This window comes from Podarcis tiliguerta, assembly GCF_965153285.1.
Source record: "Podarcis tiliguerta genome assembly, chromosome: 1".
Classification (NCBI taxonomy): Eukaryota; Metazoa; Chordata; class Lepidosauria; order Squamata; family Lacertidae; genus Podarcis; species Podarcis tiliguerta.
The window spans coordinates 78,259,492-78,283,313 of NC_139534.1; the positions used below are offsets into that span (position 1 = coordinate 78,259,492).

The 23,822-nt window shown below is 42.6% G+C and overlaps 1 protein-coding gene across 3 annotated transcripts in view; it reads left to right on the forward strand.

The window, feature by feature from the left end:
- The window catches only part of CTTN (cortactin), a 37,652-nt gene that overhangs the window by 7,244 nt on the left and 6,586 nt on the right, over positions 1 to 23,822 (forward strand). Inside the window, exons 1-13 of one of the 3 annotated variants that reach the window (XM_083434721.1) lie at positions 1,215 to 1,294; positions 4,858 to 4,941; positions 5,663 to 5,736; positions 8,260 to 8,389; positions 11,430 to 11,540; positions 11,749 to 11,803; positions 12,699 to 12,809; positions 13,731 to 13,841; positions 15,040 to 15,150; positions 16,895 to 17,005; positions 18,839 to 18,894; positions 19,891 to 19,960; positions 20,903 to 21,051. In XM_083434721.1, coding sequence (XP_083290847.1) covers positions 4,858 to 4,941; positions 5,663 to 5,736; positions 8,260 to 8,389; positions 11,430 to 11,540; positions 11,749 to 11,803; positions 12,699 to 12,809; positions 13,731 to 13,841; positions 15,040 to 15,150; positions 16,895 to 17,005; positions 18,839 to 18,894; positions 19,891 to 19,960; positions 20,903 to 21,051 — 1,173 coding nt within the window. In that variant the 5' untranslated portion in view covers positions 1,215 to 1,294. Of the gene's footprint in view, positions 1 to 1,167; positions 1,295 to 4,857; positions 4,942 to 5,662; positions 5,737 to 8,259; positions 8,390 to 11,429; positions 11,541 to 11,748; positions 11,804 to 12,698; positions 12,810 to 13,730; positions 13,842 to 15,039; positions 15,151 to 16,894; positions 17,006 to 18,838; positions 18,895 to 19,890; positions 19,961 to 20,902; positions 21,052 to 23,822 lie in introns of those variants that run through there. The other 2 variants (XM_083434719.1, XM_083434720.1) reach the window with 2 other exon arrangements.

Genomic DNA, 23,822 nt, shown 5'->3' on the forward strand with positions numbered 1-23,822 from the left:
GAGAAATTGGCCAGTTGCCGTCCCTGGATGGGGTTGTGATTGGAGGCCTCGGTGGCTAGGAGTGGCTTCTGTTTGCTTTGACTGGTGCAGCAACAGGCTTGGGATAGCTTGTTGCACCTTAATGTTCAGGCATTAATGACTTCAGTATTGGATTACTATGCAGGACTTCCCTTGTGCTTGGCCTGGAAACTGCAGCAGGATCGCTGACAGGAGTGAGACCCTCTCAGCATATCTTGCTCAGAGATCTGCAGTGGCTGCCGGTATGTTACCAGGTCAAGGGCAATATGTTACTGCTCTCAACAACTCGGGGCCAGTTTTCTTAAAGGGGGGGCCTTGCCTCATATGTGTCCAGTCGGCCACTTCAGTCTGTGGGACTAGTGCTTTTACAAGTGCAATACAATGTTCATTCCACGCTTGCAAGAAGCCAACCTTTCAGTGCTGCAGCACCTACACTTTGGAATTCTCTGCTCATTGATATTAGGCAGGTGCATTCTCCAAATGGTTTTCCCGTGCCTACTAAAAACTATTTTAGTTCCAGCAAGGCTACCCAGGCATGTAATCTTAACATGCAATTTTAATGCCTCATTTTAGTAAGTACAACGGTTTTAAAATTACAGATGTTATTTTAAAGCTTATTTTTTTATGTGACTTGTTATTAATGATTTTTAAAAAATTAATATTTTAGGCTATCTACTGTAAGCCGTTTAGAGGTCTTTTGTACTAGTGGCGGTATGCAAATTTTGTTAAATAACCCCATGCCCATTTTAGCTGGGAGCCAACCCCACTCAGATCAGTGAGACGTGGTATACTTTTGGATCGACGTTGTGATCCAATTGCTAGTAAAATTTCCCGCCCACCCACCGGCCTGGGTTCCCCCACTCCCACCCTCTGAATGGCAAAAGCCATTACACGCTTCGGTACGAAACGATGCTCCCATAGCGGGCTGGGGACCCGAGCAAGCGCGTTAGAAAGAGGCGGCGCAGAGAGAGGGGTCCGGGAGCTTTTGCATAGGCGAAGCGAGGGACGCATCGCGGGGTTTCCAATATAGGCGACCCCCCTTTCCGCGGACTTGCTGCAAAGCCCGCCCGGAGCCGAGTGCCAACCACCACCGGCAGCTCGCTTTAGTCCTCTCCCACCTGATGACGCGCTGTGATGAAAAACAGGAAACGGGATCTTGGGAGAGGCGGAAATTGCAGCACCAGCCGAGTTAGGAAGCCCCAGCAGGGGAAAGCGAGGAGACGCTGCATCGGGAGAGGAAGGCGCCTGGGCAGCCAGGAAGTGGGCTGGGAACAAAGTAAGTGGCAGGAGCCCGGCCAGGTGCTCCCTCGCGCCGCTCGCCTTTTGCGCCAGCCGCGGGGAGGCTCCTCGGCGCAGCAAGATCCGCAAGCCGGGAGGGTCCCTGCCGCCCGCGATCCGCTTGCTCGTAGCGGGACTCGGGTCTTGGCTGGAGCGGGGAGGTGCTGCAGCCGGGCGTGGGGGCTTAAAAAAATTAATTTAAAAAATCAAGTGGGGAGGGGGTGCCTTGGCTCCGATTTCTGCGCCACGCGCAGCATGGCCATCTCTGGGATCTAACTAGGGCATCGGCGCTGCAAGGTGGGGCCCGTACCTGGAGCAGCCCAGATTGAGATTTGTGAGGGGAGGAGGAAGGAGAAGAGTCGTATAGGGAGGGAGGGAGTGGGGGCTGGGGTGCCACATGGCATCTCCGTGGCTGGCTTGGGTGGGCTGCCTCGCTTTGATCGCCCTTTGTTCTTCGATGGCGAAGAGGCAGCTGATCGAAGGGGGCTGAGCTGCTCTTGCTTCCTTGTCTGGGACGCTCATTCCCGAAGGGAGGGGAGCGCCTTCCCGGCTCGCTCTTCCGCTCGCCGGGCGTGCCCGCGCTCCGTGCCTGCTCGTGGGGGCAGCATCGTGCTGGAGAGAGGACTGCCCGCCCCCCTGGGCAGTTGGCATGTTCCTGGGCGCATGGATTGCAATTTAGGCTAGTGGCTGTGGATACGAAAACTGGATGGGCTTGTCCGGAGTAGGAGAATATCACTGTGTGGTGTGTGGTGTGGGATCTCAGGGGAAGGAAGTTATTTGACAGCTTCATCTTGGGGGTGCTGCTCCCCGCAGGCTTAAAGCTGGTAAGAACTCTGGCAGGGTGACCATCAAAATAACCCGTAAGTGTCTCTAGGATATGAAGCTGCCAGGTTCACCCAGCAATGGTCCACCTAGCTCAGCATTGTCTACATGCCTTGGAAGGTTTCTCCAAGGCTACCTGGAGATGCTGGGGATGAAACTGGAGACCTGAGTGCCTAATAGGCACTCTGCCACTACGCTAATAGCCCTTCTCTTTGTCCTGTGATTGAACCCCACCCCCACCCACTTCTTAGCCATTAATGCAATAGGGAGATGCACAATGATTTTCCTGGAGCATTGAGGGGATGCCTATTTGCGCTTGTTAGACACATTTCCTTGTTTATAATTATCGAAAGGCCACGGCACGTGAGCCAGTAGTTTATGGAGGCAGTAGGTCATGAGCACTGCTGCAGATCATGTGTCTGAAAACTACTGCCTATTCTTGTTGATGTGTGCCGGGCCTACCCTTGTCATCCTGTGATACAGTGTGCTTTCGGAATCCAGATAAGAGCACAGTTCAACTGGATGCAGATACTGTCCTTTGGAAACGGCTTGCAATTCTGTGGTTGTTCATTGCCTGTGATTCAGTCAGTCACACAAAATGTTACTCATGGCGCAGGCAGAAGTTGGACTCATTCATTCTTTCGTTCTGAAGTCCACATACCACTGGACTATCCACTGTTTCAATGAAGAGTGCTGATTGAAGATGTTTATTTCTGTTGTGGTCATTGCTTTGCCTTTTCAGCTTTGAATCTAATTGTCTATGTCTCACTCTGTTTTATTTCCTACCTCATTGCACTTCCTAGAGCAGGACTGGCAAGCCTGTGCCCCACCCCCAAATGTTCCTGGGCTACAGTTTCTATCAACCTTGACCATTGGTCATGCTGGCTGGGGTTGGAGAGAGTTGGGAGCCCAACATTCGTTTGACCATAGCTTCCCTCATTCCTCTTTTTCTAATCAACGTGAGAAGCTGGGTCCAGACAAAATGTTACCTGATGGCCAAACCATGGTTTAGTGATCAAGAGTGTATTTATATTTTACCTAACACTGGTTGGTGGCAAACCGTTTTCCTGATATTGAACTAGTGATATGAAAAGCTTCATTTGCTCAGTATTTGCATGCCAGACTGTTTTTAAAGGCACAGAGAAGCCTGTAATCCTAAAATTAATAGATGCTGGATGTATCTGACTTTCTGACCCAAATGGCACATACAGTATATGTAGTATACCTGCAGAAATGTGTACAAGTCAAGAAACTCCAAATACCCATGAAAAGGAGATTACTGACAACGGTTAATTTAAGGTATTATTTTGAGGCCTGCTCTTTGCTCACTTAGGGAGGATATGTACACAAATGCAGTAACCTTATATTCTACAGCACAGACCTATAGGATGGGTAGCTAATGTGAAAAAATTCCTCTGAGGCAATTGGGGTTGACTTGCTACACCACTTTTTACTTTCCTGCTGTATAAAATACACTCTGCATGCCACCCTCCTTTCTTGACTACAGTCTGGATAAATTCTTTTAATGTTTTATTATGTTTTGATATGTTGGAATCCACCCAGGGTGGCTAGAGGAACCCAATCAGATGTGTGGGGTACAAATATAATAATAATACAGTAATAATATTCCTCTCTGGCTGCTGAAGAATCAGTAGAACAAAGTAGCCAGCGTGTCTGATTGTCTGAGTTCTCTATTCCCCACCCCCTTACCCCTTTTCCAGAAATTGTGTGAGTCAATGACTCATGGATAACGTTTCTCTCCAGCCTGGTTTGAAAGAAATTGGCCAGAACAGCAAATTGCATAGGAAATTTAAAGCCACTGAGCTGCTAACCATGTTCAGTGGAAAACTAGAAAGGTTAGAGCTGGAAAGGAAAACTCAGTATCTCTTGCGTCTGCAAAAGAAGAGAGGCTGAAATGTTGTCTGTTGTGCAGTACCTCTGATCCTCTCTGAATGTTGATAACTGTATGTAATCCCAAGCACACTTACTCTAAAGTGAGCCTGGCTGAATTCAGTGTGACTCACAGAGCATTGCAGCCTTATTTTTGGTCTGGTATGTTTTGTGGGGAGAGGATTTGAGCTTTATGGAACCGGGTGGTCTTCAAACTGCTTGTGTGGGCAGGCAAGAAATTGCTCCAGATTGTCCACATGTCTTTAATTAATGCCAATGGCCATTTTTATCTCAGTTGAAACTCATTTATATAAAGAGAAGCTACCTTTAAAATCACCTATTTCCATAACTGCAATAAATAACAGTAGAAGCAAAAACTATCTTCTATTGCTGTAAGTGTGCAGAGGTGAGCTGGCTAAACAGTTCAGCTTGTGTCATGCCTTCTCTGAACTGGCCTCCCTTTCTGTTGCTGGTTCACAATGTGTTTCAGATGAATGAATGAACCAAACATATGCATGCTGACTCTTACCGGAATGAATTTCCTCCTTTTCCTTTGAAATTATGCCAGTAACTATTCCTAGCTGTGGAATAATGGCAAGAGGATTCTTTAAAATGTATTCAGCTTGCAACAATGTGGGGTTAGCTAAATGTACACCCATTAGAATTGCAGTTGTTGGCAGTATCTAACCATAGCAAAGCCATTAACCAACCTTTCATTGGGTTAGAGGGTGAAGGGTGGAATCTATATATTTTTCCTGGCAATAATAATGTGATTCTTGCAGAACTATTTTGTACTGCAAGTATGAAACCTTTTTTATTCTAATGTCACTGTTTCTTCTGAAATTTCAGATGTGGAAAGCAAGCGCAGGCCACACTATCAGTGTCAGCCAAGATGATGGTGCTGATGACTGGGAAACGGATCCTGACTTTGTGGTATGGTTAGACACTTTCTCTAAATGCTAGCCATGCTAGTTAGAATCAGAGAAAAGCAAGTAATTTAGGGCTTGCTGGCGCTGTGGGTAAAAGCCTCAGTGCCTAGGACTTGCCGATCGAAAGGTCGGCGGTTCGAATCCCCGCGGCGGGGTGCGCTCCCGTTGCTCGGTCCCAGCACCTGCCAACCTAGCAGTTTGAAAGCACCCCCGGGTGCAAGTAGATAAATAAGGACCGCTTACTGGCAGGAAGGTAAACAGCGTTTCCGTGCGCTGCGCTGGCTCGCCAGATGCAGCTTGTCACGCTGGCCACGTGACCCGGAAGTGTCTCCGGACATCGCTGGCCCCGGCCTCTTAAGTGAGATGGGTGCACAACCCTAGAGTCGGACACGACTGGCCCGTACGGGCAGGGGTACCTTTACCTTTTTAAGTCAAAGTCTGAGAGTCATTGGGAGGGACATGCTTATGTTTGTACGCAACAAATAAATGGATTTAACTGGGTTTTTTAGTAGCTGGATGTTTCTCCTGCTGAAGGACTTGTTGGAAGAGGGCAAGATATGAAACTGAAATTAGCCAAAATGGCCAGTGACAGATGGGAAGAGGCAGGGAGGATGCAATTGTAGGATTTGCTGTCGTTACAGACCTTAAAGTCTCTTTCACCTCTGAACGCTCTGGTTCAATTGTAATTGCTGCTTAACCTGTTTCTCTTTCCTGTGTACTTTCAGAATGATGTGAGTGAAAAAGAACAGCGCTGGGGTGCTAAAACTGTGCAGGGATCTGGTCACCAAGAACACATCAAGTAAGCCACTTCTTTCATGGTCTTAAAACTGATTCTGGTGATAGTTTTGGCACGCTATTCCTTTTCTAGAGCAGAGGTAGGGAACCTTAGGCCCTGGGAACCAAATATGGCCATTGAGCCCTCTCCCTCTGGCCCTTGGGTCTCTTCCCAGCCACATCCTTCCTTCCTCAAGTGTTTTTGCCTGGCTGGAATGTGAATACTGAGCATGTCTCTTGCAGGGTGGAGTGTTTGCATATATGGAAACTAGCCTACTGTGCAAAGCTAAAATGCATATCTGTTGCTCCTCTCATTTTTGCCTCTGGCCCCACCCACCACAAATATTGCCCTGAAGGGAATGCAGTCCTCAGCCTGAAAAGAGCCTTGCTCTGGAAAAACAGCAAACAGCGGCTGTGCGCACGTAATGGGCCTCATCTTTTAACCCAGGGCTCTTAACCAAAGTTTGAAGCTGGTCAAGAATCCTTGGCTAAACAGGTAGTTAACATTAGCTGCTGATAATATCGGTGTCGAAATGCCCTTTAACTTTGGGTAAGGAGTTTGCTTTAGGGAGAGACTGTGGGGGGTATAAGCATGTTATCAGACAGCTCACTCTTAATCTCTTAATTGTGGTTTAGATATTAATTGCATGGCATTCTCACCAGCCCACTGCTGTCACTGTGAGGGCTCATATGTTTTTATATGTTCTAAAGGGAAGTGAAAAACTGCTTCCAGCTACCACCTTCATTGCTACATACACTGTCTCAGAAATAGAAGGGCAAAATTTCAGATCTTCTGCCCGAAGTTCTGTGCATTGCAGCCATTCTTATTTCTCTGGTGAGAGTTCAACTTCAGTCTAAGGCTGGGCCTGCAGCTGGCAAAAAACCTAACCTTATGTAACTTACCTGAATGGTAACCTAATGATCAGTTTTGAAAGGTAGATAGTATTGCTGTAATGAAATCTGAAGGTTATGAAGACATCAGTACAGTCGTACCTTGGAAGTCGACTTCCAAAATGTTTGGAAACCAAAGCGTGGCTTCTGATTGGCTGCAGAAAGCTCCTGCAGCCAATCGGAAGCCGTGGAAGCCCCGCTTGGATGTTCAGCTTTCAAAAATAGCTTCCAAACCGGCACACTCATTTCCACGTTTGTGGCATTCAGGAGCCAAAATCTTCGAGAACTAAGTTGTTCGAAAACCAAGGTATGACTGTAATGGCCTTCTGCTCTAAATATTGAAAACAAATGTTTCTTGAGCATGTGACACAGTTGAGGAACCAGTTTTCCTACTCGGCTCTGGTCATTTGGTCCGTGGTATGCTTCAAAACATAGTTTGGAAATTTTTGCGACAATTGCCTGTTCCTAAAGGCATGTTAGAAACATGGTAAGCCATAATAGCAGCATAGCCTCTGGCATTGTACACTGATGCTTGAAGTAGCTCCATCTCTGGAATAGTACAAGAATGCAGATTGCGCTATCAGGTAAGGTGGCAGGGCAGACAGCACCTGCATGTTTATTGTTAGGAGGAACAGCGTTGGATGAACGGCCCTTTTCTGAACAATGTCATGGGCTGTAAACAGGGTACATTCAAGCACTTCTGGTAGGGCAGTAGAAAATGGTGGCCCTTTGCATTACAGGTGACTGGGGCCATATGTGGAGTACTGTGCTTAATTTTTAGTCACCCATGGTGAAGAAGGATGAATTCCAGGTGGAAAAAAAGATGCAAAAAGGAGCTGCTAAGAAGGTAGCAATAAAACAGGGACTGTTAATTTAATTCTTTTCATAAGTAAATTTTTATTAGTATAAATAATGCTAATAAATAGCCAATAATAGCCAAATTATAACAATATCAATTTGCGGGACAGATAGTTTAAAGGCAGCTCCACACAGTGTGAGATATATGATACGATGGGTATAGCCTGTGACTTCTTGCACTTCGGTCAGCCCAAGAAATCCTATTTTTGCTCTGCGAAATCTTGGATGATTGATGAACTATCTGGACAGGATGGTGAAAGCACTAAAATATTTTGCATTTTGGATGTGTAATGCACTGCAGTATTAGCATTTGAATTTCCTTACTGCAGACTTCTCGGGCAGGATTCAGCTAATGAGTCCCATCAGCAGAAGCTGACTTCTGTTTGCACAACAGGGTTGTCCCCCCCCCCCCCCGCCCCCTATGTGCTCCCCAAAATTGGCTCTGGGAGGGTTGGGTGAAGCTCAAGAACAGTGCATGGAGGAAGGAGAGGAGGGATTGCTTTGTTTGGCAAGCTGAAACCTTAGTACGACATTGAACTCCTCCCCTAGGTTTCTTCCTCTGTTTAAAGCAGCAAGGTATGTGTTTGCAGAGGGGTGGGAATAATGTAGAAGGATTCTGAAACGGGTATGCAAATGGTGGTTTTTATTTAATTATGGGAGGAGTTGATGTAGTTTCTTTCTCTTCCTAAAGATAATTAAAAATGTTAAGGGCAAAAATGGCACAGGAGGCGAGAGCTAGATCAAAGTGGCATCTATTCCTGCAATTTCTCTTGTTTTTCATTGGTTTTGTCTCAAAAAGCATTCATAAGCTGAGGGAGAATGTATCCCAAGAGCATCAGACTCTCAAGGAGAAGGAACTTCAAACAGGACCAAAAGCTTCCCATGGCTATGGAGGAAAATTTGGTGTGGAACAAGACCGCATGGACAAAGTAAGTGCAGAAGATTTTGCACGGCTGATGTGCCAAACAGGGGCCTCGTCAGGCTTTCTTGGACCCTGCCTCATGCTCAAATGTCCTGTCCCTCTTTCTGCTTCTGGGTGTCTGGTGCTATTGTTGCATTCCTTTGACAGGGAACTTGGGATAGTGGAAAAGTTGGTCTGACTTGACTTGGCAATCCGTCCAGCTCTTAGTTTTGCTTTCTAATTGCAGGGAAGTGAAAAGACCTTGTGGTCATGTCCTGCTCCTGGGAAGGTGCTTAATATTTCCAGTACACTTTCTAAATTGAGGAAATGTCTACCTCATATACATAATTGACATTCATGCTGACTTCCATTCATGAATCAAGCCTTGGACATCTTCTCCCTCTCTCTACAGACCCTCACTATCAATGCCCAATAACAGAGTTCTTAGGACATCCCACAACAAGAAATAAAACAAATTCAATAACAAAACACTTAAGAGTATAAAGACAGTGGTGGTGGGGAAGTCATATTAAGGACATGAAGCTAAATTGAATTAAAAATAAAACCTCCTGCCTAGAGCTGAAATGACAGAAGGGTAATACTGCTGATAGACTTGAAAGCCGCTGAGAGGTTTAGGAGAACCCACAGGATTGAAACCCTCATGACTGCCTTCTGGGAAAGGTGATCTCAGAGGGCAAACCAAGACCACTTCTGTGCTCAAATGGGCTAGAAGGACAACTGAAATTGATTGAGAATGCTGAGGATTCTTGGCTTAAAAAGAAAAAAGGTTGTTATTGATTGAGGCATAGAGGTAGTAGGAGTCTAAAATAAGAATTGCAGAAAGCCATTGGCCAAATTTGCTAAGAGACATGTTGCCTCCGTGCTTGATATGAGTCAGTGTGGTGCCAGGTGGAATATACACACTGCAATACTCTAGGCCTGCATTGTGGCATGCAGTAAATGGCCTCTGATCCTTGCAATTCATGAAGGAGAATTGTGGTTAGTAAATCTGAGTGTGGGTTGCAGCAACCACAAGCTCTTACCTCAGCAGACAAATGATGAAGAGGAAAATCCCCAAGTATCTTAATTCTGAACACAGGATTTGAGGAACTAGCTCTTGGGTCAAGTTGAAACTACCTCAGCTGATGAAAGAGGCTATGATTTTACTAGAACTTTCTCTTTAAATCTGATCTGCAGTTGACTTATGCAAACCTGGTACAATCACTAAATTGTTTATCCCACAGTCCCAATAGATTTTGTTTCTGGTCATTGCAGTTTGGAATAGAAGCCTGTTGTACCTCCTCCCATGCTGAAAACTCTGTTATTAATTTATTTTGAAACTCAGAAATGGCAAGTTGCGCGCTAGAAAAGCTCCTGTTTGATAAGGCACATGCTTAGCATCTCTCTCCTGCTCTGCAGGAAGACAAATGTGGAGACCAAATGTGGAGGAAGTTGTTAATGCTTGATAGAGACTTTGGGAAAGGAAGAGTGTGTCTGGTGGCTTCCTGTAGGATAGCAACACAACACAACATAGTGCACACTGAAGGCACAATTTTAGCTGAATTCTCTTGCAGTTGGAAGATGCTTTCTGGTATAATAGCTGGCGCAGTAATGGCAGCCTTTATTTTATTAATACTTTTTCTTTGTAACAATATTTAATATACTGACGACTTGTATAGAAAAAAGTCGTGTAAAGCACATATACAGTCACGGTAAGCATCAAAGACCAGAAACTGTCATAAGAATCTGGCCGATCACATAAAACTTATCCAGCTGAAACAACCTATTGACATAAGTAAGTCTTCGAAAGACATCTAAAAAATAAGAAGCAGAGATGCTTGGTGGAATTCCATCAGGAGGACATTCCACACTGATGGGGTAGCCACAGTAAATGCTTGATTTATCATAGATACCAAGTGGGCCACATTCACACAAGGATAGTTCAAAATGAAGTTTGTAGTGGTTAAGGGCTATCCCTTTCCTGTGGCCTTCTTGCCTCTCTAGACCATGATACACCTAGTGCATTGGCTCCCCCCCCCCTTTGCTATTTACAATTGAGTCTGTATATATTTTGGTAAATGGAAGTACTGACTCCTATAAGCTGAGGTAATGGAATTTCTCTCTCCCCCCCCCCCCATTCACTTTTAATTTGTATAGCGCCTTTCTATATTGCTGTACACAAGGCAATTTACCAAGTTGAAGAAACAACAAAATATGCAACAAAGATCACACATCCTATAACAGTCTAGTCCATGAAATGACCAAATACCTCCCTGTCAGTGACTTGCTCAAGAGCCTTTGCACCTATAAATACATTTTGAACTTGAAATCTTATTTGGAAAAGTAAAAATAACAAGAAAGCTGGATTTTTACAATGTTCACATCATATCAACTGAAGAGATCGTGTTCATATATATCTTGGATGGGGACCTCCAGGCCACAAGCCAAACTTGGCCCACCAGCTTTCTGCATCTGGCCCAGGAGGCTGTTTCTCTGAAACCCAGCCCACCTGATGTCATATGTGATGTCAGGTGTGAAGCAGGTATAGATGAAGCTGCACAAAGCAGGATTGAACCACCAACTGCATCAGCTGATCCACAGGGAGTTCAGTCCCATCTAGTTCAGTGTGACAACAGATGACTGACAAGGAGCTGGTCCCATCCACCTGTCAGAGTTGGCCTTCTGGCATGGGGGAGATAATGATCTGGCCAAAAAGGTCCCCCACACTCCAATATACATGGAGCCAAGACTGCAATCTTTGCTTGTCTTCTACAATTTAAGTAGAAAAGGCAACCAAGGTTGAACCTTTAAAGTTACATGTTTTCTTAGAAATACAGAGCAGCCATGGTTTAACTTGTTTGAATAATCTTAAAAGCGCTCTTAATTGTTCATTGACGCCCTTAGCTTTCTGATGTCATTTCTATAGTTTCTTTGGGGTTCCACAGGGAGGACCCAGTAACCATAGTGCTTGTTCAGTTTTGTGTTGAATGAATAGGTTTTTCCTTCCTCTAGGTGGAAGTTAATTAGTCCAATGTTTATATTAAATGTGTCTTTTCTTGTTCTTCCAGTCAGCTGTTGGTCATGAATATCAGTCTAAGCTTTCTCAGCACTGTTCCCAGGTGGACTCGGTGAAAGGTTTTGGTGGGAAGTTTGGTGTGCAAGTCGATAGGGTTGACCAGGTAAACGACTTCCTGTCTTTCTAGAAATGCGTTTGATAGCTGCCTCCTACATTTTTATAGTGTAGGTGTTGATGCGGCTGTATTAAGATGATTCACATGTAAGTGTCATTTATTAATACCACTTGGGGGTGCTTCTTTGTTTAGAATATCTTGTAATACTTTTTATTGTTATTAAAATAATTTTCAATTTTTTTATTTATTTCTGCAGTCCGCTGTGGGATTTGAATACCAGGGGAAAACCGAGAAACATGCTTCTCAGAAAGGTAAAGCATTCTGAGGAGTTTGTGTAGAATTCATATTTTCTTCTTCACAACAAATGCTGCTGCAGAATTCTTTTCCAGTACAGTGGTACCTTGGGTTACATATGCTTCGGGTTACATAAGCTTCAGGTTACAGACTCCGCTAACCCAGAAATAGTGCTTCAGGTTAAGAACTTTGCTTCAGGATGAGAATAGAAATCGTGCTCTGGTAGTGCGGCAGTAGCAGGAGGCCCCATTAGCTAAAGTGGTGCTTCAGGTTAAGAACAGTTTCAGGTTAAGTACGGACCTCCGGAATGAATTAAGTACTTAACCCGAGGTACCACTGTATTTTCTTCATGAAGGCTTATGGAACAGGAATGTTAAGCCTGTCATTCCATGTCACTGTTGGCAAATGACACAGTTAGAAGAATTGACCTTTCAAATAATGAGTTGTGGCAAATCCTTTCCTTTTTTAGGGTTGGTTTTTTTTTTAAAAAAAAAAGATGGGACCCTTTAAATAAGAGGATCTTTTGTTACAAGAGACTTTCTGCAGAATATCATTTGTGTTTAGTACCTCAGTATTGAGTCTGTTCCTAACTGAATAGCCACTCAGATGGAAGCCTTATTAGGGCATTCATTTCCTTCACACGTCAAAATCATGTGAGGAGCATGGCGGTACACTGTCTAGGCCTTACCCCTAACGTATCAGATATCCTTCAGTAAAGTTACTGTAACTGTCACTATTACATAAATGCCAAATATTTACTCTTTAACACACTTCAAACCACTCTTTTCATAGTTATAAGGGTGGTAGGGAGGTAATTATTGAAGGAGGTGCCACTAATTAGCATCATCTTCAGAATTGTTCAACCGGCATCCATGCAGTTTCTGACATTTTTTCAATGTGCTCGTTTCTCAGACTACTCAAGTGGATTTGGCGGGAAATATGGAGTACAGGCTGACAGGGTAGACAAGAGCGCATTGGGATTTGACTACCAAGGGAAAACAGAGAAGCATGAATCGCAGAAAGGTTTGTTGCTTGCATTATATTCTGTGCATTTTTTAAAATTTCAGGAGCTTGTGCTATGATGGTAAATTTGTAAAATGTTTCCCCCCCCCCTCTTTAAAAAATAGGGCAGTGACTCATTTTTATAGCATCAACTCAACAAATAACCTTCCTTTTGCGTTTGAAAATTCTCACGGTTTAGCTAACATAGGAGTTCTCTTCAATCCAGAGTTGGCGTTAGAGGAGGCGAGAAGCTTATCTAGTAGATTTGATAGAAAATCTTAATACCTGGAGAGTCTAAATTCTGAGTTCCGGCTGCAGTGGTGGAAAACCAAGAAAAAGTGTCTCTTTTCAAAAGCTTGGTAATGGGTTTCCAAAAAAACCAACCAATCAACAAACCTTATATGCCTGTTTGTGGGAAATGACCTCTTCTTCTCAGTTCTCTGGTATGGGGGTGGGGGGGTGTTTGCCAGGGATAAGAGGTAGTTAGGCTTTTGTTTGCATATTTTTGTTTTTGCTGCTGCTGCTCCTTTCTGCAAAACCATGAGCAGAATTATGCACTTTTATTCTCTCTGGAAGAAACCAGTCTCTTTCTGTTTCTGTTCAGTTTTTGCAGGAGGCAGCGAGGAGCTACTGCAAGCACTTGTTCTCCAAACGGCTGTTTCTCAGGGAACAAAAAGCCACTTCTCTTTTCCTTCTCCATATTTTACTGAAAAATACAGATGAACTCGATGTCTTGTGATGTGAAAGTGTCCTCTGTGGTGGTTGGGTAGTGATGGCTCTTTCACACATGCAAGTCAGCACTGGAATACTCAGTTGGGCTGAGGGGCAGGAGAATGTGTGAACTGACCACTGCTAGCCAAATAGCTATCAATAGAAAGAATTTAGTGTCTTAGTTTGTACTGCTGTGATGATTTTTTGATTTTCCCTCTATCCCATCTCCAGATTATTCCAAAGGTTTTGGTGGTAAATATGGCGTGGACAAGGAGAAAGTGGACAAAAGTGCTGTTGGCTTTGAATACCAGGGCAAAACTGAAAAACATGAATCACAGAAAGGTTTTTATTTTAAATTTTATTCCATGAAATGGTTTTGGGTTGGCCTTCTTTAAGCCTGAGCCTTTTAGTATACTTCAGTATCCCTGCATAAACGGAAACCTTCAACTTTTAGAAGTAAAAAAATCCTCTTCCCTTTCGCTTTCTCTTTATTCGGTCTTTTTGTTTTGTTTATTTTGTTACTTTTATATCCTTCCTTTCCTTAGAATAAAATATAAAAAAATCCCACAGCAGCTGACGCCTATGAAATAAACAAACCCAAAGTTGATTACTTAAGGAAGGCTTCTGTGAGAATACACAGTTGTATTAAAGTTCTGAACTAACTTCACAGCACACAAGTTCCTTCATAAGGATTGTGTTGTGTTTATGGATGTTATGGATTTTGATTTGTTTGCCTTACTGTAAACCATCCTGTGGCTTGTGCAAACGGTGGTATATCAATCATTTCAATAAATCATCTAAATAATCTTGTTTGTACAAGTATTTATAAATGTTTATAAATACAATACCTCTGTAATATATAGATATATACAATTTAGAAGTGTAACAACCATTAAAAGCAGTATAGAACAATCATTAACATGACTAGCTACCTATGATTATTTGTTTATTTATTAAATTTATATATTGCCCTTCATCCGTAGATCTCAAAGTGGTTCATAACTTAAAAACCACAAATATATCCTGTGAATACCTCGGCTCAGACAATTTACTGCATCCAGCAGGAAATCTGGATGATAGAACTAGTAACTGCTGATGTGGCAAAACACTACTATTTTTTGTTTGTTTTTTGTTTGGTATAAACAGCTGCCTCTTAAGTTTGCACCTCATAAGATTAGCAGTATTCCTTCTTGTGCATTTCTGTTTTGTGTAAATTGGACTATAGTGAATATTTGCTGCGTTCTATACAGTAGCATTCTCAAGGCACTGTGGAGCCAGGTAGCAGAGTAGAAATTGCAAAATAAATGTCCTAAACATGTAGTTTAATTCATCTCAGTTCGCTGAGTCCTTATGACTGCAGCTTTGTGTACTACTATTTTCCCACCGTTAAAAAAAAATATCCTACTCGTACATTGAGTTGGACTTGGCAAGGGGATGAAGACCTCTAGCTACTTTCTCTTAAATATATAAATTCATTTTAAACTTCCTCCAGGACAAAAACGTTATTTCGGTAACACCTTGTGTTATTTTATCTATCTAGATTATACAAAAGGTTTTGGTGGAAGGTTTGGGGTGCAGACGGACAGACAGGACAAATGTGCCCTTGGCTGGGATCACCAGGAAAAAGTACAACTGCACGAATCTCAGAAAGGTATATACATATTTCTTGGCTGTACATATAAAGGGGTACAATGATTACCATCCTGTATACTGTACTGTATACTATACTGTTGTCGTGTTCATATAGAAGGAAGGTATATGCATCACATGATCTCTAGCAGAGGTCACCAAAGTGGAGACCTCCAGATTTTAAACTACAGCATCCCTAACCAGTGGCTGAGGCTGATGGAACTGGGAAACTTGTGAAAATATTCTTCAGAGTTTTCAGACTCAAACTACATGTTCAAAAATATTACATGGGCTTGGACCATTTCACTTGTATATTGTGAGGTGGAAAGGGAAATAGTATGCCTGAATGCTTTCCTTTGTGAAAAATGCGTTCTGCTTTTGAAAAGATGGGTATATCAGATAAAGTTTTAGCACCTTCTTCTCCTTGGTGTGATTGCTGTGTATATGCAGGGGATTTTTGGCATGGGCTTTCAAACGTGTGGCATTCCAAGCTGTGATTTCTCCCAGCTGCAATCTGAAGTAAAACAGTCTTGGGACCATAAGATTTCTCAGTGTGTATTTTGGTTCTGAATTGCATGATGTGTTCCTGAAAGTAGTTATGGGAGGCTACTCTTCAACGCCAGGGGAGTCATCCCGTGGTGTCCTGCAGGGTTTCATCTTGTCCCCCATGCTATTTGACCTCTATATGAATCCACTGGGAGCTGTCATCAGGAGATTTGACATGCCATCAATATGCAGATGACACCCACCTTTCTCTTTTTGTTTCATCTGAGTTGGGAGAGGCAGTTGCTTGGAAACAGTGATGGACTGAATCTTGGAAAGACAGGTGTTATGTGTTCTGAGTTCTTACACCCAGGAAGTGAGGAGATGGCCTGTCCTGGATGGGGTTACACTCCCCTGGGAGGAGCAGGTCTGTTGCTGGATTCAGCACTGTTTGTTACTGGAGGCTCAGATGAGCTTAGAGGCCAGGAGTGCCTTTTTCCAGATCCCGCTGGTTCACCAGCCTCAGCCCCTTTGGGGCAAAAATGACCTGGCCATTGTACTCCACGATTGGTAACTTCCAGATTGGATTATTGCAGTGTGCTCTAAATGGGGCTGCCCTTGAAGACATCTCAGAACCTTAAATTGGTTGAAAATACAGTGGCCAGATTACTGGCTCTGGCTCCATTTAGATAGCACATAACTCCTGTTTTATAACAGCTGCACTGGTTACCATTTTGTTTCTGGCTCCAAAATACTCATATTAGTGTTTAAAGACCTAAATGACTCAGCCTCTAGATACCTGAAAGACCAACTCCTTCCCTACTGGACCCTCTTGAGCGCTCAGATTGGTAGAGGGGGGCACTCCTGTTTGTTCCACTACCCTCAGATGCTATGGGGAGGGGGTGGCTCAGGAAAGAAAATTCTCTCTGGCAACCCCTTAGTTGTGGTACTCCATCCCAATAGAGGTGTCTGGCAACTTCATTATTTAGCTTCTGTGATACTTGAGATGCGTATTTTCAGGACCCCCCTTCCTTTTGTGATTTTTTATTTTTTGTGATTGTAAGTTGTTTTAATCTGTTTTTTAACATTGTGTTTTAATTGTTGCAACCTGCCCTGGTACCTTAGGGTTAGGGGCAGGTAATAAATTAATACTTTTGGGGGCTTTTTAATAGTGTTTGTTTTTTGTTCATCCATGTTGTATCTAAATATGTTTCTCTTCCTCCTGTCCTTCTCCTTCTCTCCTCTTGCTTCTTTCTCCTCGTGATATAACCTGGATTTCTCAGACTATAAGAGTGGTTTCGGAGGGAAATTCGGTGTTCAAACAGAGAGGCAGGACTCCTCAGCTGTGGGGTTTGACTACAAGGAGAAACTAGCGAAGCACGAATCACAACAAGGCATAGCTTTCTAGTTGTAACTTACCCAGTGCTGCCACTTCTACCATAGACTTAAGTTGCTCTCTTTGAAAGTCCTGCACCTCCCTCGGGCAGTTTCACGGCAACATTTCTTTCTCTCTGAATCATATCATCCCAATACATCGCCGCAATCTTTAGTTGAATGTTTTAAAGCTAATGGCAGCCATTCTTCATTATTATTATTTTTGGCAAGTGCGCATCAGGTCAGTCGTCTGCAATAGTTTTGCTTGAGTGTGGACTCTATGATATGTAAGGAGTGGACCTCTCCCATGCCTTGTGTGGTTCTTGATTCTGGCCTACAAAGCCTGAGTCTTTGCCATAGCAAGGTTGATTCTGTCCAGGAAATGTCACTTGTAATACCCACGTCCTTAAACAGTTGAGTTTCTTCCATCATAACAAGAAGCCAACATTTTAGGTTTATGCTGAAATTGATAATACTGCTTAAAAATGCAGACATCAGTGTCTCTCTCTTTAAATGCAATGGATGAAATAGCATAACAGGCACCACTATGAGATTATCTTCTTTTCTTCATGTACTGTGAAATCAACCTAGCCAACATTACATATAAATATACAGTGGTACCTCAGGTTACATACGCTTCAGGTTACATACGCTTCAGGTTACAGACTCCGCTAACCCAGAAATAGTACCTCGGGTTAAGAACTTTGCTTCAGGATGAGAACAGAAATCACGTGGCGGTGGCATGTTAAGAACAGTTTCAGGTTAAGAACAGACCTCTGGAACGAATTAAGTACGTAACCAGAGGTACCACTGTATATATATAGAGAGAGAGAGCTCCCTTGCCTCTTTCTTCAAAGGAAAAGCCATGTGCAGTTCATTTCCTAGAACTAGTACAATAGTTTCCATATGTTGCAATGTTAAAGTCATGCACCATCCATCCGATATAAAATATGCCCTGATTTGGCTGTTAGAAGGTTTGAGATTTTGTTTTTATGCAGTGTATCAGTTCAATATAAAACATGTAAATAATGTCTTCATTGAAACGTTAGGCAAAGGTGACTTGGTTCCAGTGTTTTAGGTGGATAGATAGATATATAAACTCTCTTTACATAGAATCTCCTTGATGAAAATAAGGCAAGGTAGCCCATGAGATCCTTCTATAAATAAGAAGTATTTCATTCCTTCAGTCCCCCCCCCCCCAGTGTGTGTGTTTTGTAGAAGTTTGTCTATCCAGCATTTAATTGTACTTCTGTTGTCAATCTTTAATGAGACAATGCCCTGCTCAAAGTAGACTCTCTGAAATCGGTGGGCCTGACTGATGTCAGTTCAGTGCTTTTCATTGTATCTACTAAAGACTATGGCTTAGTTGGATACAAAGCCCTCTGTGGTTAATATATCTGTGTCTTTTTGGCATTTAAAACGCTCATTCATTGACATGGTGAATGCCAGAAGTGGCGAGAAGTAAATGCTAGAAGTAGAGTAATCAAGGCTGTTCTATGGAAGTGGTGTGTGGCAGGCAGGGGTGTTGGGTCCAGAGAGGGAGAGCATCCTTTTCTTTGCTTGATTCCTGCCAACGGTCATCCAGTGTCATTTCAGCCGATGAATGTGGAAGCATGAATCTGGCCCACTGTAGCTTGCACATCTGCCGACACTTCTTCCAAAATCTTACACGTATATATATGTATATATATATTTCATCTATTGCATCTACTTCTTTTCCATTTTTTGCTTGGCTGCAGTCATTGGGAACTCTTAAGCATGCAGCTCCTTTCAGTACTCATCTGCATTTGAGAAAACTCAGAAGAGGGGTAGAAACAATCACCTACAATTAGTGTTTTTTGTCCTGTTTTTAGACTATTCGAAAGGCTTTGGTGGAAAATATGGCGTGCAGAAAGATCGAATGGATAAGGTATGACCGTAAATCAAATATTTCTTATGGCAAGGATGGGCAACCTTTCATTTCTGTCTGGGAACTGATGATGGGTGGAGCCAGAGATAAATTGTCTGCATTAAATAATGTGGAATAAATACCCCCTGACATCAGTTTTTATAATGGCTGCCTCAGATTAGAATCACCAGTCCAATGCAGAGGTGCTCAGTAATAATCCCCTCTGAATTCAATGAATAAGTATACAAAGGAGCTTCTTACTTTATTTTTTAGAACAGCGGACTAATACAGAAACTGTTCTGGAAAAGAGATCCTTTCTTAGGCATATATACATACTCACGTGTGGCTGGTGGATGATGAAAGTGCTTTTTGTTGTTTTGTTTTTAAGAAACAAAAATTGTGAGGTAATTCATATCAGCTGCAATTTTAGCAGCTCACAAGAAGTAGAAAAACATTACAAAAATGTAGCATATAAATGTCCAAATGCATAAAAAAGAGTGTTGCAACATAAAAAGTACCAGGGATCAGTTCATAAAAGCATCCTCAACCTTCCGTGCAATTGTAACCATGTCTACTCATATGTTGAGCCTTCATATATTTGTGATAGAGACATCTGTTCCCTTTGCTACCTCATATCATTGTGCACTTAAAGCTTCTCTACTGCTTTTTGAAATTGAGAGTTGCTCTTTTGGGTTCTCTGCTCAGTTGAAATTTAGCTTTGTGTTTCATTTTAATTATAAAAAATGTCAAACACCTCTTGCATCCAAGTTTTCATTTGTCATTAGATTGGCAAGTGTCAGGTGGCATTTTGCTTTGTCTGGATACTTATTAAAATCACACAGCCTTTTTATATGTTTTGAGTGCACATGTCACCTTTGAGAACATGCAGCTTGTACATGAAAAGCAACTTTGGAGCATAAAAATGACTTCTTCAAATAAAACTGTTGTGTGCATTTCTAATGTCTTGTTATCTTGTCCCTGAATATGTTTGTGACCTCATCTGGCTTTTATTGATAGAATGCAGCAGCTTTTGAAGATATTGAGAAATTGTCTTCAACGTACCAGAAGACCAAGCCGGTGGAAGCTGGTAAGGCTATATTTTAAAATGCTGAAAATCTCTGTCCAATGTTTTCCTTGTTTATGGTTTAGGTTGCCCTTATACCTGAAATATATTAACTTCTTGATGGCCTATGTGCCTAGCATTATGAGGATGACGGCTGTGAATCTCAGGCTTGTGTGCTCCTCTCTTCACGACTTACACGGCCACAAGGAGATTCCTGAACATTCAGTTTTGTTTTGGATTAACCACGGTTTAGTGTTGCAACTGAATCCCAAGTTAATCTTAACTATGGTGAATAAAAACAAGACAGCTTCTTAAATTATGGCTTGAAGGTGACTAGTTTCCATTAAGCTAAGGCGAGCCACAGTTTCTCCCAAGTTCAGATGGCAGATCAGATGTGGTTAATCTATAAATGAAAGGAAAACTTCTCAACTCCTTGTAGCAACATTTCAGGGCTGGTGGCGGTTTGTGAGCCTGAGGTTTACTGCATTTCACCCTCATAATGCCAAGCCATGCTTAAGCATTACATGGGAGTGCAGTCATTGCATCAGCATAAGTACTAAATCTCCTAGGTGTATTTAGCTTTCTATGCTTGGAATGGCGAAATAAAAATTGGATGGACTTTCTAATGTATTTTCTTTTTTGTCTGCTCAGGAAGGGAGTCATCATTTTAAATTGAACGTGTCAGCTAATCCTTGGCCTTGTTGCTGGAACGACTCCCGAATTCCTAACTTTTAAGTCAGTCATTTAGGCCTGAACTTTCAATATGTTCCAATTTTTGCAGCATCTGTTTTTAGTAGGAAGGTGAATGAGTCAGGCTTCTCAGGGGATTACATTACTTTTTCTAAGTATAAAGAATTTGCTTAGTCTTAATTTTGGTTACCAGTTAACTCTGGATCTGCATGTTGTGGAGGTTTGCATAGGAAACTGCCCTGTAAAATGAACGTCTCAATATTTCTCCTATTACAGCAAATAACAAAACCAGCAACATCAGAGCTAACTTTGAAAACCTAGCTAAGGATAAAGAGCAGGAGGATAGAAGGAAGGCAGAAGTCGAAAGAGCTCAAAGAATGGCACAGGACAAGCAAGAACAAGAGGAAGCCAGGAGGACGCTGGAAGTCAGTGAAATTCATTGTTTTGCCTCTTTCTTCCACCCTCCCCCACCCTTGAGAAAAAAGTCAGAATTGGTTTTGTTTTGTTTGTTGAAAATAATTAACTTTAAAACTTCTAGAAAGCTGTCAACTTTTACGATTCAGGACTAGAATACATATTATAAATAGGTCTGGTTATTGTTTGCTTAAAGTCTTCCTAGTTCCAGGATTCATTAATTAGGCTGCAATCCAAACTATGGATTCAAAACTGTGAGGAGGGAAGGAAGCTATTTTTAGATATTTTTAGGATCCCTGCTTTCTGGTTGTCACTGCAGTGTACATCCCAACTGATGAAGCTCACAAAAATAAAGTTCCTGCTGATAAAATGTGAGCTGTTGTCAACCAATCCCTTTGTGTCTGGACTGGACACAGAAACCTCTAGAAGCTAAACTGTTAGGACCTCCATCTCCATCTGAATTGCTCCTTTTATTGTTAAGAAACCTCTTGGTGTAACTCTGTATTGCTAGCATCCTATAGGTCACTAGCCTTACTTGTAGCAGAGACATTCAGCTCCCTGATTTCCTTGCTCTGGTGCTGGCAAGAGAATCATTGCTGAGCATTTCTGAGCTGCAGTGGGATAGAATTGGGTGCTGAAGATGGCAGGCAGGCCTCCTTTATGACCCTAAAGCTAGATCTATGACTGGGGTGCACAACTAGACAATAGAGAAGGATGTTTGCATGGGGCTGAGCAATTTTAAAATGTTCTCACCCTGTAAGGTTTGAGTTAAGCAGCTGGCAAAATGCAGAGGCAGTTCCTCAGTAAAATATGTAGAGCCAGCTGGAATAAATACACTAGAAGGGTTTCTTTCTCCCGCCCCCCGCCTCTTGGAAAGCATCAACCTCTGTTGAGTGTTCTCTGTTAAAGAAATGTAACTTGGCTGTTTCCTTGCTCCCAACCGATTCCTTTCTTCATCATATGATCTGTATCCCTGATGATGTCATTTAAATCTAAGAAAGAGAATAGCAAGGTGGTAGTTTTTACTTTTATTTCTAATGAGCAAAGATACTAGATTATTGCTCCTAAATGCCTACCTCTTTTGGACTACCTTTAAGTCCTAGAAAGTGCTGTGAAGCTTAATCTGGAGAAAATTACTAGCAGCAGCACCCAGCATGGGTCTTCTTACTGCCACCCACTCTGACTCCTGCCTTTGAGACACTGATGTAGAAAGAAATTGCCTGTCTGCTACAGAATATGCGGGCTCCGTGAAATGAAATGCAGCAGTCCTGTACTGCTTGCATTCACAACACCTGGTAACAATTTAGTGTGTCAGACCACAGCCCTGGGACTACAAATGAAAAATAAGTTCCTCTCCCAGCTTTGTAGTATGTCTTGTCTCGTTAGTGGGTTAACTAGACAAGGGAAGACTTACAGACTTGTTTCCCATCAATGCTTACTTGCGGGGGGTGGGTGGGGGTGGGGAGATATGTAGTAATCAATGTTATAGTCATCGCTCTTGTGTATTGTAATTCACCATCAGCGAAATGCACAGTACCTAAATGTTTATGGCAGGAACAATGAACAGTTCACTTATAACCCAGTGCTACTAATTTTATGTATTCACAAATCTTATATCCTGTTCTTCTTTCAACGTGGAACTCAGGACGGCCGACGGCCAATAGATAAAACAACTGTACACAATAATATATCATCTAAACCACAAAGTCATGGCAGCAACAATTCATCAGCACAACTGCAACTAAAAATAGTTTACCTCTTTGTATAAGCACCTGGCCAGTGTAAAAATATATAGTCTCCTTGTAAAAACAGCATTCCTCCGTGTCTTGTTGCCCAGACATATATTGACTTAAGTGAACAACTGAGACTTAAAAGTGCAGTGCTTAATAAATCCTACAGCAATTTCACTAATCAGCCATGGTAGAGAAATAAAGATACATACAGCAAAATAATCAGCTAATAGAAGAGTATAAAAATACAACAAATACAGCACACTAACAATAGAAAGCAAAAGCACACGGTACCCTCTTCCCTCCCTCAGTAGCAGCAGCAATGTAGAAATATGGATACATAAAGGGAAATGTGTAGGATATAGCAGATTTACCATAACTCTTGCCGTTTCCACAATTGTTTACAGTAAGCAGGTGACCACAAGTGTACTTGCTGTACGTACCTTGCTTATCTACAAGAGGGGCTGCTCTTCCTTCTGTGACTCTTTCAGCTTTCACCCAGAAGCATTATTTGACCCAAACTCCTATCCTGGGGTGCCTTTCTTCCCTAACTCTGACTATGGGATTCCCCCACCCCATTGGCAGTTGTCATAGGGGTGCTGCACACTTGTTGCTCCAGAAATGGTGACCTGTGTCACCTTTGTTGTTCCACCTCACACCAGTTGCTGTTAATTGGCATCATTGTTTCTGGGAGTCTCGGGAACAGGAGGCTGCAAAAACTCCTTTCTGATTCCCACTGTCTTGGTGCCTCTGACAGTGCTCCACCTGGCAGTTCACATTTGGTCCATCTTTCATCTCTCTGTCCTTTACTCTTAAGTCCAATCAGCTTGTCAGAAAGGTGATGTTTGGTGCATTGGAAAATGCGGTGCCTTTATGTTCCGAGGCCATTTCTAAAATAGGATCTTGAAGCCTGGTTGGTTAATTAATGCAAGGGAACCAGCCCCCCATGCTTAAGGATACAAAGGTAAAGGGATCCCTGACTATTAGGTCCAGTCATGGCCGACTCTGGGGTTGCGGCAATCATCTTGCTTTATTGGCCGAGGGAGCCGGCA